This window comes from Tachyglossus aculeatus, chromosome 13, assembly GCF_015852505.1.
Source record: "Tachyglossus aculeatus isolate mTacAcu1 chromosome 13, mTacAcu1.pri, whole genome shotgun sequence".
Lineage (NCBI taxonomy): Eukaryota > Metazoa > Chordata > Mammalia > Monotremata > Tachyglossidae > Tachyglossus > Tachyglossus aculeatus.
The window spans coordinates 9670112-9690337 of NC_052078.1; the positions used below are offsets into that span (position 1 = coordinate 9670112).

Here is a 20226-nt window from a genome sequence, read left to right on the forward strand (position 1 = left end):
TTAGGATGTTTGGTTTAACGTGATAGCAGTTTGGAAGGAGAGGGAAGGATGAATTTTAGGATGTTGTGGAGGTGGAACCACCAGGATATAATGATAGATAGAGGTAGTAACTGAAGCCGTGTTAGTGAATGAGTTCTCCAAAGGAGTGGGTGTAGATGGAGAATAGAAGGGGACACAGAACTGAACCTTGAGGGACACCCACATTTAGGGTGTGGGAGGCAGAGGAGGAGTCCTTGAAAGAGATGGAGAATGAGAAGTCAGAGAGATAGGAGGAGAACCAGAAGAGGACAGTGTCAGTGAAGCCAAGGTTGGACAATGTTTCCAGAAGGGTATGGCTGACAGTGTCAAAGACAGATGAGTGGTCGAGGTGGATTTGAATGGGGTTGAGGCAATGGATTTGGCAAGGAGATCATTTGTGACCTTTGAGAGGGTGGTTTCTGTGGAGTGAAGAGGATGGAAGCCAGATTGGAGAATGTCAAGGAAAGGAACTTGAGACAACAGGTGTAAACAACTTGCTCAAAGAGTTTGGAGAGGAATGGTAGGCAGATGGGGCAATAACTGGAGGGAGTTGTGGGGTCAAGGAAAGTTGAGTTTTTTGGGGGGTATTGTTTTTTGAGCTTTTTTTAGGATGGGGAGACATGGACATGTTTGAAAACAGTGGGGAAGAAGCCTCTGGAGAGTGAACAGTTGAAGATGGAAGTTACAGAGGGAAAACGGGTGGGGGCAAGTGTTTTGATAAGGTGAGAAGGGATGGGATCAGATGCACAAGTGGAGGAGGTGGAATTTGAGAGAAGGCAGCGTGGCTCAGTGGAAAGAGCCTGGGCTTTGGAGTCAGAGGTCATGGGTTCAAATCCCAGCTCCACCACTCGTCAGCTGTGTGACTTTGGGCAAGTCACTTAACTTCTCTGGGCCTCAGTTACCTCATCTGTAAAATGGGGATTAACACTGTGAGCCCCACGGGGGACAACCTGATCACCTTGTAAATTCCCCAGCGCTTAGAACAGTGCTCTGCACATAGTAAGCGCTCAATAAATGCCATTATTATTATTATTATTATTATTATCTGTTGAGATACTGCTGGGAAAGGTGGAAGAGTTGAAGGAGAGGCAGGAGGAAGGAGGGACTGGAGAGGGGCAGGAGAGGGTTTAAGGAGATCATGCCTTTCCCTTCTTTCTCTCTTTCTGAAATGCAGACACCTTGCTCCTCCCTTTAGTCTGTAAAACTCCTTGTGGGCAGGTATCACACCTACCAACTCTGCTGTATTGTACTTTCCCAAGCTCTAAATACAGTGCTTTGCACTCTGTCAGTGCTCAATAAATACCACTGATTGATTCCCCACTCCCTTTACTTTGGAACGATTTAACAGGGTGGTATTTTCTCTACCCTTAGGTCCCTTTTGGCTCCTCCTAGTGAACAGCCCTTCTTTCCTCCCATTCCCCAGAGTTTTTTACATTCACCCTTTTGTCTTTTCATTTGATCTCTCTTTTTCTTTGACCCAGGCTCCTGGGTCCTATTGTTACGAGAATACCTGAGTGGGCAGCTAAGGCATGTACCTTGATCCTCCTACTCTTGGCCTGTTCCTGTAATCAATTGTAGTTTCAGCAATGTCATGAATCTTACCCACTCTGCAAGCCCCCAAGTCCCTGGTTCTTTCTCTAATTGGAGGATATGAGCTGTCTTTTAAGAACGGGGTTGACCCCCTCATTTCCTGGGGCTTCGTACAGTGCAGTGCATCTATTGCCATGGACTATACCTGTTTTTCAGTACAGATACTACATTTGCTTTGTGTACTTGTCTCTTGTCATTTTGTCACCCTGAAGCTGGCAAAAAATGTCCTCTTTAATGGCCATTAAAATGGGTCAGCATAGAATTTTTAGTTGGTTTGCAGACACGAAATGGTGTTTTATTGAAAAGTATTTACACAGTTCATTAAGCTTAGATAATGTCTACCAAATAGTTTCTTTGTTGCCGTTGCCAAATGTGCAATCTAGAATTGTATTTAATTTAGCCCCCCTCTCCTTTGACAAAATCAATCTGGTTGATCCCAACTGGCTCCCCCTGTTGAATTCCCACCGAGCTGTTTCTATTTGCAGAGACTCATTCTGTCCCCTTTACTGAGAGATAAAAATAGTCTAGGGCTCCCCATTTGCCTTGCAAATATTTATCTTGAAGTGCATTTTCCTGGATTCTTCCCTCTTTGCATTTGGATTCCCACTTGCGTGTTTAATGAGACTCGCTAGGCCCACTTCTCAAATTCCTTGCAAATGTATCATTGGCTCAGCCTTTGGGGTGGACCCTTGTGGGTTGGTGAGTTTTTCATAGTGATCTGCAGGGCGTCACTAGATTCTCTTGATTCTAAGAAGGCACAACTTGGCCAAGTGCCCACAGGCGAGGGAATTGGAATCTGGATCATTTAGGCAAAAAAAGTATTTTCACCTCTCTTTCCCAGTTAATTCCAGCCTTCACCATTTTTACCTGTGCTATCCGGCCAATTGCTTCAATTTGGTTTGTTTTGGCAGTGATGGAGTCTGCATGGGGGCCACTCGTAGCTTTTGCAAGTTATTTTCGAATGGGAAGAGTCTCACTATGGACCTAAATCTGCCGGGGACAAAACAAACTTGAAGAGTCAGTTTAGCTTTAAAGGACGCTGCCCGGGTTGAGCAATGCATTGTAAGCTCCTTATAGGCAGAGATCATGAGTCTTGCTTCTGTTCTATTCCAAATACTTAGTACTGTGCTTTGCCCTCAGAGGACAAGGCGTAAATAGCACTCAGTGCAGACAAGGTGAAAGTTTTTGCGTTTTGGTCATCTAATGGTACTTCAAAACACATATTGAGAACCCTAGCCTCAGCATGTCCGCATGGTGCCAGGGAGAAATCTGTGTTTTTCCTGCTCACCGGCCCCATCTCTCCGCCTCACTCCTCCCTGCCCACACGGAGGTCCTTTAGGAAGAATCCAGAGTCCGGGATGGTTTGTTGTTGGGTGAGGGAGCAGTGCAGAGCCCCCAGTACCTCTGAGGAAAAGCTGTCCATCAATCCAGCAAACGAGGATACAGTCTTCCAGAGCACAAAGACTTTGTTTGACCTCCACCTGATGCTTAATTCTCCCAGTGTAACGTAATCCTCCTGTCTACCATTAGCCGGCTAGCAGGACAGCTAAAAAATGCACAGCCCGGAATCATTTTTCAGCGCATTTTATGTTTTTCCCCTGGCCTGCTGGTTGAAGGATTGAGAGCATTTTCTAATGGGTGTGTTGTCAGAAAGCTTAGAAATCACTCTCTCCAAGCCAAGAGCTGCTGGTGCTGACATACACCCGAGGCTCGTGCCCTCCTCTAGTAGAGGAGGATTATCTCCCTTGGATAAAACATTTCTTTGGAAGTAGTTCTGAATTCTAGATGGCTTCTTTTTCTTTTCCTCTGTACAACCCACAGGTCTGGATAAGGTGGAAGCACCCCTTGCTGGCGTGGATGGGAAAGGTGCAGGTGGAAGGAGGACAGAATCAGATTCTGCTCTTTTTGTTTTCCCTTTGACCTTCTGGAAGGAAACCACATTGATGGGAGTCGCACTTTCCTTTAGCCACCGGTTTCCTGACTGATGTGCCCCTCTATTAATTTCTGCCTTTGAAAATGGAAATGACAACATAGTAGGACAGATTTCGGCACACATCCCAGAACTGAAGTTCTTTAGAAATGAGGCATTTAAAAACTGTAGGGATACAATAATTTGCATTTAAATTCAAGTCAAACAACCACACAATGGGGCTGCCTTGTGTGCTAGGACTAGATTTAAGCTCAGAGAGTCTGTAAAGCCAAGACGTCACTGGTTCACCCGATGCACAGAACTAGGCCATCCCTAAAAACGCAGATCTGGAGAAAAGCGAAGCACACATTTGTACACTTTGGAAAGCGCCACAATGAGCTGTGCCTGGTGTCGTACCGTCTCTCGTTATGCCTTTTTTTTTTTAAACAAACACAAGCCCTGTTCAGATCATTGTGGTTTCTGTCTGCAGAAATGACGGGGCTCTTGAGTTCCTGTGGAACTGTAAGACGCTCTCTGAGCCATTTCGGGAAATAGAAGAGCTGTGAAGCCTGTAATCTCGACCCATTGTTTGGTTCAGACATAAACTTCGCCATTTCCTTTTCAGCTCACACTGCACCTGAACAAAAACAAAGGATAGGGAGAGGAATGACTGGGTGTCGGATCGAAGTGGCTGACTCCCAAATTTACCTCATTAGCACTGACCTTTCTTCTTTGCAACCTTACATTGCCTTCTCCCTCCAGGGCATCTTTACATGGATGTTCCAGGGACACCTCCAGTTTCATGTGTCCAAAACCCTCATCTTTCCTCCCATATCTTCTCCTCTCCCCAACTTTCCCATCACAGTTCCAATACTGCCATTCTCCCCATCTCTGAAGCCCACAATTATTGGCGATTCCCTTGACTGTTGCCTCTCTTTTAACTTTCATACTCAATATCTTGTCAGTTTGTTTTCCTTCACAATGCTTACAAAATGTATTCATTCTCAAATGGTCACCATGCTGGTCCAGGCGCTTGGAATATCCTAGTTGGTCGCATCAGTCTCATCGGTCGTCTTTCCAGCCCCTCCCATCTCCAGTCCATTCTTCAATCTGCTTTGTGGATCATTTTTCTAAAATGTTGTCCTTCATCAGTCTGCCCACTCCCCCCCAGACTCTCAATGGTTACCCAATTCTTCTCTGAATCAAGCAGAAATTCTTGATCATTGACTGTAAGGTATTTAATTACCTCTCTCCTTCTTTACCCACTCTCCTTTACCCACTCACTTCTCCCATTACACCCTAGTTTGCTCAAGGTTTTCCCCATCTCGTGCTATTTCCCCAGCTTGGACCTCCCTCTCTCCCCACATCAGACAAGCCTCAGCATTCCCAACATTGAATTCCCCCCTTTTTCAACGAGCCTTCCCAGACTTATTTCCCAGTACCCTGGACCATATTGTTCCTTCAGCCAACTCTAGCACTTGTGAAATATATTTATACCTTCCTTAGCACTCCTGTAAGTCTTTATTTATTTTTGACCTTCCTAGTTGAATATATTTTAATGTTTGTTTCCCCCATTAGGATGCAAGCTCCTTATAGGCAGGGAATGAATCACTTGACTATTTTGTACTTCCCAAGTACCTAATACGCTCCTCCTCTAGACTGTAAATCCTTTGAGGCCAGGGATCACTTCTCCATACTCTACTGTCCCAGGCCCTTAGTCTAATTCTCTACACACAGATACTCAAATACTACTGATTAACTGATTGGGGGAAATGGTCAGTATATCTGTTTGCCCTTGACTGGTTGAAACTTAAAATTGGGAAATTTTAGAAACATTTAATTTTCACTTAAATTGAAATGAAATTGAGTGAAATTGGCATATCAGGATCCAGTACCAACAATTTTGTGGGGAAAAGAAAAGAAACTTACTTCACTGTTCAAAAAACAGTATAAGACTGCTACCACCAGCCCCTGAAAGTGGGATAGAAACAGTAGTGAGAACAAGACTTGGATCAGAAAACTTTAAAAAAAAAAATGCAACAGCTTTTTTCACATTTTTACCTGAAAGGATCCGATACATAACTCAAATGTAATTTGATATTTTTTTGAAATGCCAATAGGAAACACAGCAAACACCATGTAGTGAATACCAAATAATGGAATCAGCAGCAAAGTCGACTTGGTAAGCCTCCTAAATGGGAAGAATGGGAGAAAAGCTCAGATACAACCTTCGTCGCGTTCCTTCATTAATATGAGTATTAGTTGGACTTTGGGAGACTTGGCCAAGCTGAAGTGCTGTAGAATGGGCAGGACATTGGATTGGAGTGCTGGCTCCCAGCCATAACTTTTGACACCGACTGGGTGGCCACAAACTAACAGTTTAACCTTTCTGTGCTTCCATTTCCCCAGTCATTAGAAGAGAGTAGAGGTGTTGGCCTCTACCCACCCACTGGGGATTTTCCTAATCAACTCCATTTTCTAAAAACCCTGGGAGCTTCCTGGTTGCTTTTGTCTCTCCAACTTGGACATTTGAATGACATGTTTTTGGCTCACTTGGTCCTCGCTTGGCTGCTATCAGATTTTTGAATCTGACCTTTTCCCTCCCCCAGGTGACCTCCAATGGTGCCCCTGGCTGTCTGCCATGATGGAGATTTTTTTAAAATTATATTTGTTAAGCATTTACTATGAGCCAGGCACTGAGGTAGATACAAGATGACTTGTATGTGGGAAGTAGCATGGCCTAGTGGATAGATCACAGGCCTGGGGTCAGGTCATAAATTCTAATCCCGACTCCACCACTTGTCTGCCGTGTGACCTTGGACAAATCACTTCACCTCTCTGTGCTCAGTTACTTCATCTGTAAAATGGGAATTGAGACTCTGAGCCCTATATGGGACAAGGACTGTTTCCAATCTGATTTGCTTGTGTCCACCCCATACTTAGTACAGTGCCTGGCACATAGCACTTAACAAATACCATAATTATTAATAAATATTACAATTCCTACTACCATTATTATCATTTTAACGCACTGCCAGGAGAAATAAGACTTATAAGCAACATCCCCTTTTTCAGAAGGCTGCAAATGCCAGGCTTTTTAATGGCTTGTTGTCCACCAGTTTAGCTAGCTGAAATCACTTACTTGCAGTATAGTAAAGTTTCTTTGGCCCTGGACCAATGTCCTGAAAAGTGCTTTTTTAACCGTGAGGTTATTTTTCAAAAACTGTGGGATGAGGAAGGGTTCAACATTAGTGTTGTGATGAATTCTTTGAAAGCTTCTCTAATTGTTGGAGGATTTTGTTTCACTCTCGGTCATTAAAGTCTTCTGTAATAGATTACTGAAATTACTGGGGAGCATTGGCTCCACCGGAGTGGACAGTAAATTTCCCACACTAGTCTTTACACAGGACTGCCAAACTAGGCATTCAGTTTACTCAGTACTGCAAAACAATGATTCCTCTCTGCCTACATGGCAGTAATTTGGGTTCTCACATGTACATGAAATTTTCACTCCTCCTAGAAACATCAGACCTAATTTGTCATGCAAATATTTCAAGAGCCAGTGGAAATTTTTTTTCCTCCCCACCTCATCCAGCTGCAGGTGAAATAGGCCCACCTGCACTTTGCAGGACTTTTGGATAATGCTTGGATTTGTGCTCAGTCAGACAGGTCACCCTTGCAGTTGAGTTGCTCCCAGAAGATTATTTGGTAAATTACCTCTGCTCTACCCTGATTAGCACCCAGTCATCAGGAAGCTTCATTCACCTCACCCGGTTCACTCCCGAGCCCTTGATGAGGTGAAGTCTGTTCTAAATTGCTGTACCTGTTTGTGCTTCGAACAGAGTACTACCACCAATTTTTCTCCCTGATTTTGGGTTCCTGGTGAGCTAATTTATAAGATAACGCCAAGAGATTATTGAAAGGGAAACAGTTCATTCCCGGCTCTTTCTCTGCTCTTGTTCTCCCCACACCCCCCGTCATAGAAAATATACCTGGGACCACCCATCCTCCTGAATATATTTGAGGATATGGTTATAGCCATTCAAATTAGGTATTAGTTGTTTTTTAAGTGAAATTCATAAACTTTTAGAGTCGTCCCTTCTGCAACATCTATAAGCTTGGATTTGTATCCTTTGGATATTTGGTATTCACCTCACCCACAGCACTATGTACACATCTGTAAATCATTTATATTAATGCCATTCTCCCCCCTTTAGACTGTAAACTCACTCTGGGCAGGGAGAGTGTCTACCAATTCTGTTGCATTGTACTCTCCCTGGTGGAAAACCCATGCTTATTCCAGAACCAGAGGCTACTATCTTCTCTGTGCCTCAGTTATCTCATCTGTAAAATGGGGATTAAGACTGTGAGCCCCCTGTGGGACAACCTGATGACCTTGTAACCTCTCCAGCACTTAGAACAGTGCTTTGCACATAGTAAGCGCTTAATAAATGCCATTATTATTATTATTATTATTACTACTGTTTTGGTTCAGTAGAGGAGGAGGTGATCGTTAGGTAAGGAGAAATATGAGACTGCATTTCAATGTATTCTTATCACTTTCAAAAAATATACTCACTTGTACTGGGATTGATCGTTGCCTCCAATATCAGGTGATCGTAACTTCTGCAGTAAAATCCTTATGATACTAATGAAAAGGATAAACGTCATCTGCCAAGAAAAGGGGACATGTCAAAGCTTTTAGTTATTCAACTTGCTCTGCAGGGCATTGGAAAGTGTTACAAAAACTGGGTCAGCCTGTTCGTTAGCGAGCCTTCTGTGCTCCCTATGAGGACACATTAATTTCATCTCTGTTAAACTGGCTGTCTCACTGGGGCTCACCAAAGACTTCACTTGCAGCCCTAAAAAACTGACGACCACCGTAATTTATCTCAAATAATTAGGGAATGACCCAAACTTCTTTGGGAAATGGTTACTATTCAAAAGAAACTTTTGGCCTTTGTGCCATTTCTCTCCAAGCAATCTGAGTGGCTAGCCGGCAAGTGCATCACACAGCATTAATTCCCCTATCTGCAATTTATTTTAATGTTCATCTCCCCCTTTAGATTATAAGTTCCTTGCAAGCAGGGATCATGCCTATCAACTCTGTTGTTTTGTACTTTCCCAACATACAAGGCTCCAGTAAGCACTCAATAAATACCGCCAACTGATTATTATTAGCAGTAATAGTAATGATATCACCATAACTATGATACTATGTGCTTACTACATGCTAAGCACTGGGTTTAGAACTGGGCTAGATGTAGGATTATAAGGTTAGACTTGGTTCCTGTTCACATGGGGCTCACAATCTAAGAGGGAGGGGACAGAGGTATCTTGTTTAAATTTTACACATGTGAAAAATGAGGTGTAAGGTCACACAACAGAGCAATGTCAGAGCTGAGATGAAAACCCACGCTGCCTCCCTAAGCGGCCTCCCAGAGGACCGAAGCACCTGAACTAGGTCTCAGAAGATCTTTGAAGCTTGATTTGCTCCTAAAATCCCACTGAATGTGCTTGACTTCCAGTGACTGCTTGTAAAAGGCCTGAAAGAATAATAATTATTATGGTATTTGTTATGCACTTACTATGTGCCGGATGCTGTACGAAGCACTGGTGTGGATACAAGCAAATCATGTTGGACACATTCCCTGTCTGCATAGTACACACAGTTTTAATCCCCCCTTAACAGATGAGGTAACTGTGGAACAGAGAAGTGAAGTGACTTGCCCAAGCCACACAACAGACAAGTGGTGGAACTGGGATTAGAAGCCATGACTGCCAAGGCCTGTGCTCTATCCATTATGCCATGCTGCTTCCCAAACGTCCTGCTGTTTTCCACGGGGGGGGGGGAAGTGCCTCTTTCCCTCCCATAATTGTTTACAAAGCTCTGTTGACCCCTGAATCCAGGGACTTCATAAGTACTTCCCTCCAGTGTGTATTTCTCCTGAGCCAATGGACTGGACTTGGCGTGAGTTTGAACAATGGAAGGCAGATAGGACTTAAGCAGCATTTCCCAAGATTCCCCAATCTGGTTCTTTAGTGAGTGGGTGGGAGGCCTGTAGAGGAGAGGGAACCACTACTTAGACTGGGTTTGTTCTTTGAACCCCAATTCCTAGTGAGAGGATATCTGTGAAGGTGGGAGGTCTGTTGCAGGAGGGGACTGGGTGACATAGGGACCTGTTGTGTGAATTATCTGAATTTCATTCTTCCAGTGGTTAGTTTCTTTATTTGGAAGTTGCTGAACTAAACAATATATTTCTGCTTTTGGAAATGAGTCAAGTGAGGGGCTACATGTGACACGGTTTGCATGCCTGTCACGGCTGTATATCAGGTTCATGTAAATGAAATTTGAAATGGAAATCCAGTTTAATTCTAAAATTGAGCAAACTCATTCAACCTGTTTTCCCCTGCCTTCCCCACCCCCCAAACTGAAGATGATGAGTATGGACTCTCTTTCTCCCTTTTCCTTCCTTCCCACTCTCTCCCAGTTCCCAACTTTCCTTTCCAACCAGACTTAACTGTGACATAGTAAAAAATCAGCTGTATTTTCTATGGAAAACATTCAACCTGCCTGGACATTCATTTGAAACTTAAAAAGCCATTTTCTCCAAAATCGGGGTGGAGTTGGGGTGATTCAAATTTAATGAAGGGTAATGGACACATTCCGACCAAGCCTGCACCTTGGTGGAAAATTCATGTTTCAATACAGAGTTTACTTACTATAATAGAAATTAAAATTGGTATTCGTATAACCCACCAGGGAACTCTGTGTTCGTTTGTATCCCAGCAACTATTAAAAAAAAAAGTTAGAAGGAAAAATAATGTTAGTACTAATTTTATCTAGAGAGAAAATCACATGCAGATGAGACTACAACGGTCGGTAAACATGTGCTCCTAAATCAAACTTACCCTTGCCCCCTATGCAATTTCACTTGACTGTATTCCAACCCTGATTTTTTTTTCCTGCCTGGGGTTTGACATGTTCATTCCTCTCTGATGTAAATGTCATGGATACAGATGCATTGTATGGTGAAGCGAATACTTCTTTAGGGATCACTTTGCATTAGCAACGTTCATTTTGTTGTGAATGAAAACACGGTGAGGCATCAAGCTAAACGAGATATCGTAGTCTAGGCCAGATCCTCTAGTAATCATGAACAATAGGACATAAATTGTCTTGTTAAAGCACAGGCGACTGCGGTAGTGAGGGCCAAGTGTGATTTTGCCTACCAAGGTGCTCAGATCAGAGATTGCTGCTCTGGCCAGCATTAAAGATTCCAACTTTTCCAACAGAACCAACCCATTTCAGGTTCAGTCTAGTGCCTCCACCTCAGTCCACTGCCTGTTTCTGAGATCTTCCACAGGGTGTCCCAGATTTATAGACTGGTGTGCCTCTGGGGAATCCCTCGATGCCAAGCTGTCCTCCCACAAACAAGCTGGATTTCAGGATTGTGTCGGGATGTTGGTGACTCCCAGGAGCCTGAGGAACCAGGATTAGGACTCAGTATTTCCTTGCTGGGCTCCTAGACTCTTCTGATAAGGCCCAAATTGCCCATTTACCCAGAAATCTCTCTATCTCCTCCCCCCCAGTTCCAGCCCCCCTTCAATTTTCACTTCCCTCCCTTGGAGAATACACATCTTCCCACTCCAAAAATTGTCCCAGGGTCTTTCCTTCTGCTCCTGTCAATTTGGAGCAGGTGTTTCTGCAAAAGCAAGTCGGTAGTGGTTTGGGGTGAGGTGTCCAAACTGCTCTTTTTGAATTGGGAGCATAAAAAGACTATTGGAAGTTCACAGACTTTGCAATTTTTAACAACTTATTGGGAGCAATACTAGCCCTGAACCACTGGTCTTGTTCATTCATTCATTCAGTCATATTTATTGAGCGCTTACTGTGTGCAGAGCACTGTACTAAGCGCTTGGGAAGTACAAGTTGGCAACATGTAGAGACGGTCCCTACCCAACAATGGGCTCACAGTCTAGAAGGGGGAGACAGACAACAAAACAAAACATGTGAACAGGTGTCAAGTCATCAGAATAAATAGAATTAAAACTAGCTGCACATCATTAACAAAATAAATAGAATAGTAAATATGTACAAGTAAAATAAATAGAGTAATAAATCTGTACAAACATATATACAGGTGCTGTGGGGAGGGGAAGGAGGTAGGGCTGGGGGGAGCTTCAAAGCTTCGTTCAAGGCTTCAGCCTTGGATTTAGGGGGTTTCCTTTAGTGAAAGGGATGGATGTGGTACTATCTGTCTCCCCTTTGTGGCTGTAAGCTCCTCAAGAGCAGGGAACATGTTTAACAACTCTTTTGTAGTGTACTCTCCTGAGGGTTTAGTAAAGTGCTTTGCACACAGTAAGTGCTCAACAAATACCTTTGATTGATTGACTTACCCAGTGTCTTCTAAAGAGATCCTTGCTATTGCCCACACAATGATGAATATTGTAGGAATTCCTGTGAAAAGATACACTGTCACACACACAAGCCCAGGCAGAACAGGCCCTCAGTATAGGCTTCTTACTACCGTGTTGGCTCAAGAGTATTGGCTCAAAAAATTTTATTACTACTAGTAGAACGCTGCCTGGAATCAGTGATTTGCAATTTCATACTGCCAAGGGTTAAATGTGAGAAGTAGGGTGGCCTAGTGGGTAGAACACAGGCCTGGGAGTCAGAAGGACCTGGGTTCTAATCCCTCCTCTGCTACTTGTCTGTGTGACCTTGGACAAGTCATTTAACTTCTCTGGGCCTCAGTTCCCTCATCTGTAAAATGGGGTTTAGTACTGTGAGCGCCATGTAGGACTCACCTATGCCCAACCTGAATAGCTCGTGCTAGCGCTTAAGACAGAGCCTGGCATATAGTAAGAGCTTAATATGTACCAAAAATAAAAAATCAACCCAATCCCTGTCTATCTCCATCTCCCTGACCCCTGGTATTATGTCTTATACCAACCTGGATATTCTTTCTCAGTGCTTAGTGCAGTGCTCTGCACATATTAAGTGATTAATAAATACTATTACTACTACACAGTCCTACTGCCAGCCTTTTGGCCTCTGCTAAGAGAGGTCAGGTCTGAGAGTGGAGATTAACTCACATCAATTTGCCCCACATGGGGCTCACAGTCTTAAACCCCATTTTACAGGTGAGGTAACTGAAGTGACTTGCCCAGGGTCACACAACAGACAAGTGGTGGAGCTAGGCCTGGGTTCTGTTTATATGTATATAATATATATATATTTATATATGTATAAATATATATATATATTATATATTGTGTATATAAAATGTATATACCTGTATATATGTTGGTGCATATTTATTACTCTATTTATTTTACTTGTACATATCTATTGTATTTATTTTATTTTGTTAATATGTTTGGTTTTGTTCTCTGTCTCCCCCTTCTAGACTGTGAGCCCACTGTTGGGTAGGGACTGTCTCTATATGTTGCCAACTTGTACTTCCCAAGCGCTTAGTACAGTGCTCTGCACACAGTAAGTGCTCAATAAATATAACTGATTGATTGATCAATTTGTGTTTCCACTGGCTGGTATATGGTTTAAGATATTGGTGTACAAGGAGGAGGTAAAAGCCCCGGCTAAATGAGGGGTTGACATTATGATGGAAATCAGTTAACTGTACAGTCTCTGCCTTTAATTTTCATGGCTAAAAGAGCTGACAGATCATCTAAATTACCCAACCTTGTAAACCTATTTCTGAAAGTCTATAAGGCCTTGCCCTACATTGGAGATTTTAAAAGAATTCTGACTCGATTGGGCCGTACTAGGTAGTGACAAGAGTGAAATAAGAACACTAAACTTGCGATTGGGGATTAAAAACAAAAAAACAGAAGCCTGAAACTTACCCCATCCAATCAGAAGATAGACCAGGAAGTGTCTATTTGGAGAAAATATAACCACAAGGAGGGTGTGGAGATAAAGGCCTTCCACTAAGAGCCAATAAAAGTTTGCCATGATACTGTACTGGAAAAATACCAAGCTAAACTTGCAGCCAACCTGGAATATTGCAAACAAAGAGTAAGTCCTATTAGAAAGAAAATAAGGCAGGAATGATTAAAAATAGCTGTTTGCTGACTCCATTTTGTTCCCGATTCTGAGAGAAAAAAAAACCAACCCAAAACAAAGCTATGTCCAGGAGAAGAAAATGACTATTATAAAGTATTAGAGTGTTTATAAGAAATGGGCACTCTGCAAGACCATGTACACAGACACTATGAACTCATACAATAAACATGGAAAAGTAAAGGACAAATGTAAATTTGCAACTTAATAAACTTCTGCCTTGAAAATCAATTGCAAAAAAACTTCCTAAACTGACAAATTTTAGCAATAAATAGGCTCCATGAGTTATGTAACTAAAGACTTACTGAAATCACCAAGGTGTGGGTAAATTCCAGAGAGAAGTGACCAAAGTAATATCCTCAGCTCACCCAGAAAACTACACGAGACGGGCTGGAAAGGAGATGAGGTTCCCCAGTTATCAAAGATTAGATTGCGAGCTTCAGGAGGCCAGAGCATGTATGTTTAATGCCCATGTATGTATGCCCAGTTCTATAATGCAGGGATCACATTCTTGCAAAACTCCATGTTAAGAAAAATTTGTACTGTGGTATTTAAGGCTGCACTGTATCCAGGCAGGGTGGGGAAGTTGGATGAATGTTCTGTAATTTCCTCGGCAAGATGCAGTGAAACATTCGCTATATCAAAACTGAGTGTTCTGAAACTTGCTCTGACTTGAACAGGATTGGTTTAATTGTGACACAGATAAACCATCATCTCTTGTTTGGTTGCTTCCTGATGTGGGTACCTATATGTAATTTACTTAAATGCTTGTACCCCTTGCTAGACTGTAAATTTCTTGAGGACAGGGAGTGTTCGTATTAATTCTATTGTATTCCAGTATAACGTTGTGCACACAGAAGGTGCTCAAATACTTCCAATTAATTGATAAAAGGTGAGCAAGGAAAAGGAGGGCAAGAAACTTCAATAAGCCAGTTGTGCTACCTGATTAACAGGGTAGGGAAAAGCTTGGGTGGGGAAAGTAGATTGAAATTTGTGGTCGAATTAAGGTTTTGAGGGATTTCAATCATTGGTCTTCCTGTTCCCCCTTTACCCAGAGAGTTCAGAGAGATAGGGCTGGCTGGGCAATGCAACATGTCAACGTTGCCTATTTGCAGAAGGAGAGAGCAAGACAGTTGTTGAACACTAGCTTGATAAAAGGTCACCTGGGAAAGATTTGAAACAGCGGTTTACAAATTTTAGTCCCAGTCAGTGGTATTTGAGTGCTTACTGCATGTAAAACACTGTACTAAGTGCTTGGGAGAGTTCAGTACAACAGAGTAGGTTGCTATGGACCATGCCCTTAAAGAGGGCTTCCCTTCAAAGCCCTACTGAGAGCTCACCTCCTCCAGGAGGCCTTCCCAGACTGAGCCCCCTCCTTCCTCTCCCCCTACCCCCATTTCCCCCCCCGCCTTACCTCCTTCCCCTCCCCACAGCACCTGTATATATGTTTACATATTTATTACTCTTTATTTATTTTACTTGTACATATTTATTCTATTTATTTTATTTGGTTTATATGTTTTGTTTTGTTGTCTGTCTCCCCCTTCTAGACTATGAGCCCGCTGTTGGGTAGGCACCGTCTCTATATGTTGCCAACTTGTACTTCCCAAGCGCTTAGTACAGTGCTCTGCACACAGTAAGCGCTCAATAAATACGATTGAATGAATGAAAGAGCTTACACCACAGCACAATAGTACAAAAATGCATTTTCTGCCAATGAAGTCACTGTTTTTTTATAATTGTCTATCATACATTCTTGCTTGCCGTGTATTATGATTATTTTCAAACCTGATTGACTGTTGGCCTTTGACCCTTCTGTATACCACAAGATGTCACTGCCATGTGTGCCATCTTCAAATAGGACAGGTGTATGTGTGTGTGCCTTCACATATACATCCCTCTCCTATCCCAACTGTCCCCAACTCTTGCTCAGAACTGGAGCGAGAGAGTGGCTCTCCCTTTCACTTTACTTTTCAGCCCATTTCTTGCCCCTGACACTCCCTGGCTTCTCTTCCTTCCAATCCCACAACTTCGGATAGTTTCACCAGTCCTGGTCCAAGTTGAGCTTCTATTTGGGTATTTAAATACTTAAAGTCTCAGCCTTCCATGCAAATATAGATAATCCCTATCTTAAGAGACAGAATTCAAACTTGCAGGTTTGGGAGGTTGAACATTCCCATAGATTTTTCACATGATAAGAATCTGAAACTGGTGGGAATGGACTGCTCGTTGGTTTCTCATGGAATAGCCTAAATCCACTTCTCTCAGAGATTTACATCTTGAACATCTCTCCCTCTTATCTAAATACAACTTCTCCTTAGCCAGCCAACCAGGATCCTGCCAACAGGAACCCTCTAGAGACCACTCTCCCTAAATACCAACAGACCTGGATTCTAGCATCAGCTGACCATTCTTTCCTGGCCTTATTGGGCCCCTAGCAATGCCCATATGAGCCATGACCCCTGACCCCTTAGCTTTCTTCAGGAAGTTTCCTGCATGGTCATCCAATAATGGTAGGTGGGAGAGGGAGAAGGCAGGTTCAAATAATGAGAAAAGTTAGGCAGGCAAACTAAATCTAGCCTCAGTTTGGCAGTCCATCAGTCACTCAGTAAATATTTAGCAGGACCCCGGCAGTCTTAAATCCTGACACAAAAACATTTACATATTTTGGCTATGCATATTCTCTGCTAACTAGAATGCCCTGCATGGCCTGTGTCTTTGGGGGTGTGACCCATCAAACTGGGGTCCTTCTTCTCCAGAACCTGGCAGCATTGCAGAGTTTGGGGGCTGGTCTGCCAAATGTTGAATTGTTCAAGATTTACTAGCTTGGCAGAAATAGCAAAATAAGAGAGGGTGAGACACCTCTTGACCCTCTAAACAGCTAGATGGACCCAGTACCAAGCAGCAAAGTCTCTACTCCAGCGATAGTATCAGCAGGAACAGTATACACCTTCCTTCCTCTTCCACCTTCCCTTTAGTCTTCCTTCTTTTCCTTCCTCCCTTTCTTTCCCCTCCCCCCCTTTCCTCTGCCCCTTCCTTTTTTCCGTTGCCTCTGTCACCCTCCCTTGCCTCTTTCTGGAAATTAGCCTGACAAGAAAGAGACATGGCCAGGGGAATTATTAGCTCACACACATTTGCTCCTCTTCCTCCTCCATCTCTTTCTTTTTTGTCTCCTCTGAGATGGAATGAAGAAAGTGGTATCAAGTTGTGAGGCAGCAGGTAGAGATCTGGCCTCTTCCTCCCTTCCCGCTTCCCGCTATTCCTCCTTTCCCCCCTCTCCACTATTGGCCATTTTACCCAGGCAGCCACTCACGCCCACTGTGGGGCCTCAACAAGTTTTTTCTGAAGTTCGACTCAAAAGACTACACTGCTGAAAAGGGCATATTCAGCCTAATATGCCAACACTGTCAAACATCCAGACAAAATATCTTCCTGAGTGTCAGGCACGGTGTTCAGAGCTGAGTCTCCCAGACATTTTTTCATTCCTTGTGTCTTCAATCAACTACACTCCCTCCCACGCTCTTGGGGACTTTGAAAGTAGCAATTTTTCTGCAGCAATTGTTGAAAGTCGGGACTGTACTCTGGAGGCTGGAGAGAAAGGACCAAGCTGTGACAATCAGGGAGATTCTAAATTGATTGTCCGGGCCAGAAGAGAAGCCAGAATCCAGGTTGGCGAACTTGCTGCAAACTGAGAAGTTTCCTTTATAGCCAATGACCTGCAAGTTCCGCCACTAATGCTCAGTCCTTCTTTGGTGTGCAAGAGGCTGGTGGCAGAGTCTCAGGCAGCTCCTGGCCAGCAGGAAGCATTTCCACCCCTTGGCTGCCCCTGGGCAATGGCAGTTGTGGCCTTCACCTGAGAAGAGATGCTCTGCCAGCTAAGGTTTTTTTTTTCCCATTTGCTTTTAAAAGAAAATTCATTTCCAGTGGAAGGGATGTTTTTTGAACCAGTCAGCTGGGAGCAGCTGAACCTGTGGCCTGATCTAAAGGGAATGCAGACAGGTGGCTCCAATATCCCTGATTGTGTCTGACCCTAGCCAGACTTCAGAGAGCCCAAGGGGCGGCCATGGCCTCTCCAAATGGATTCCGTGTCATCTTGAGAGTTACACACCCACCAGCTCAAAGGAATGGTCTCAGCACCAAGGGAGCCCAGGGAAACTCTGTGGAGGGTGAGAGCTGGAACTCCATCAGAGTCCCGGAAGAGGAGATAGTTGATTGTATTTATTGAGTGCTTATTGGGTGCAGAGAACTGTACTACCTGCTTGGGGGAGTCTTGTCTTAGGCAGTTGAGTCGTCTCCGACACTTAGCAATTCAGTGGACACATCTCTTAGAGAAGCAGCATGGCTCAATGGAAAGAGCCCGGGCTTTGGAGTCAGAGGTCATGGGTTCAAATCCCAGCTCTGCCAATTGTCAGCTGTGTGACTTTGGGCAAGTCACTTCTCTGTGCCTGTTACCTCATCTGTAAAATGGGGACTGACTGTGAGTCCCCCGTGGGACAACCTGATCACCTTGTAACCTCCCCAGCACTTAGAACTGTGCTTTGTACATAGTAAGTGCTTAATAAGTGCCATCATTATCTCTCCCAGAACACCCCACTCTCCATTTGTAATTGTTCTGGTAGTGTATCCATACAGTTTTCTTAGTAAAAATATGGAAGTGGTTTACCATTACCTTCTTCCACGCAGTAAACTTAAGTCTCCACCCTCGACTCTCTCCCATGATGCTGCTGCCCAATACAGGTGAGTTTTGGCTTATAGCAGATTGCCTTCCACTCGCTAGCCAATGCCCAAGCTAGGAAAGGAATGGGTAGGCCTCTGCTTGACTCTCCCTCCCGCAGCGCTCAATAAATACGATGAATGAATAGCTGAGACTGGTAGAGTACTGGAAACTTTCCAGGTGCCATCCTTAGAGAGGGGGCTTGGTAGAGTACAGAACAATATATCAGACACATTCCCTGCCCACAATGAGCTTGCAGTCTAGATAGGGAGATAGGCACAGAAAAGGAGATTGAGACTCCTTCCCAGGTGCGTTGCCCCCACCTCAGCTTCAGATGACTTGGGGGCATCGTGAGTACTATGAGAACACTGTCTCTGGGACAACCATTCTCTAGAGAAGCAGTGTTGCCTACGAACATGGGAGTCAGAAGGACCTGGGTTTTATCCCAACTCCGCCACTTCTCTGAGCCTGTTACGTGGCTCACTGGAAAGAGCCCAGGCTTTGGAGTCAGAGTTCATGGGTTCAAATCCCTGCTCCGCCAATTGTCAGCTGTGTGACTTTGGGCAAGTCACTTCACTTCTCTGGGCCTCAGTTCCCTCATCTGTAAAATGGGGATTAAGACTGTGAGCCCCCCATGGGACAACCTGATCACCTTGTAAACTCCCCAGCGTTTAGAACAGTGCTTTGCACATAGTAAGTGCTAATAAATGCCATCATCATTATTATTATTTATTTACCTCATCTGCCAAATGGGGATTAAGACTGAGCCCCATGTGGGACGGGGACTGTGTCCAACCAGATTTGCCAATCCCAGCACTTAATACAGGGCCTGCCATATAGTAAGTGCCTTACAAATACCACCATTGCTAATATTGTTGTTATTACGACACTCAGGTGGTATTCTCTTGCCAGGGAATAGAATAAGCACTTAGGACTGTGCTCCACACAGAGTAAGTGGACAGTAAATACAATTGATTAATAAGGATGTTTCTGGCTGCAAATCAACCTTGACTCCCTTCGTCAGAATAATCACCTCTGAAGGAATGGCAGATGGGGCATATGACATAGCTGTCACCCTCCATGTTACTGTACCTTTGACTCCCCTGTCAGCTGAGGTACATAGGGGTACCTCAGCTTCTGCTGGGGTCATGATGACTCTTACAGAGAGAGGAGGGAAGTGACTTTAGACTCTAAGATCCTCTACACTGTAAGCTCCTTGAGGGCAGGGAATGTGTGTATCAACTCTGTTGTATTCTTCCAAGTGCTTAGTACAGTGCTCTGCACAAACTAGTGCTCAACAAATACCACTGATTGAGTGAGAAAGTGGTGAGAAGGTTTCTTCCATTTCCCAGGCCTTATCAGTCCTTATGTTGTCCTGGGTAGGAAGGATGCAGAAAAAGGACTGGGCCCTACTTCCATGTTCTGCTTCTTACGAGATATCTTTGCTTTTATTTATTACAAATCAAAATCAAGGAAAAGGTATGTGCAAGTTGAGGGGATGGGGAGGTTGTGCAGTATTGGTTTTATTTAAAAATGAAAACAAGCAAAAAACTCCCATCAATATGTCCCCCAGTAACCCCCAATATGTCATAAGACTGTTTTTATCCAAAGCACTTTCTGCCCCATTATTTCATTTTATCCTCACAATATCCCTTTGAGAGAGGTAAAAGTGAGTGTTATCAGTTCCATTTTATAGATGAGGAAACTGAAATTCAGACAAGTCAGGGGAATTGCCTGAGAAACACAGCCAGCTAGTGCAGAACAAGAAGTAGAGTCCAAAAATTCCAATTCTTAAGCCTCTGCTCGGCAAACAGGTGTTTAATACCTACTATTGAAATTTTTTTATCAATAGAAGTGTAGCTGAACAATAACTTTGTCCTAACTCTGAGTGCTTAATGCTTAACCAGT

The 20226-nt window shown here is 43.6% G+C and overlaps 1 protein-coding gene across 3 annotated transcripts in view; it reads right to left on the reverse strand.

The window, feature by feature from the left end:
- Nucleotides 1-3663: 3663 nt before the first annotated feature.
- Nucleotides 3664-20226, reverse strand: part of VIPR2 (vasoactive intestinal peptide receptor 2) — an 88096-nt gene continuing 71533 nt past the window's right edge. For all 3 annotated transcript variants that reach the window (XM_038755971.1, XM_038755973.1, XM_038755972.1), the window contains exons 7-13: nucleotides 13388-13538; nucleotides 11918-11978; nucleotides 10241-10310; nucleotides 8097-8188; nucleotides 5579-5708; nucleotides 5447-5488; nucleotides 3664-4154 (exon numbers count right to left, since the gene is read on the reverse strand). In XM_038755971.1, the coding sequence (XP_038611899.1) occupies nucleotides 3981-4154; nucleotides 5447-5488; nucleotides 5579-5708; nucleotides 8097-8188; nucleotides 10241-10310; nucleotides 11918-11978; nucleotides 13388-13538 (720 nt within the window). In that variant the 3' untranslated portion in view covers nucleotides 3664-3980. The remainder of the gene's footprint in view (nucleotides 4155-5446; nucleotides 5489-5578; nucleotides 5709-8096; nucleotides 8189-10240; nucleotides 10311-11917; nucleotides 11979-13387; nucleotides 13539-20226) is intronic.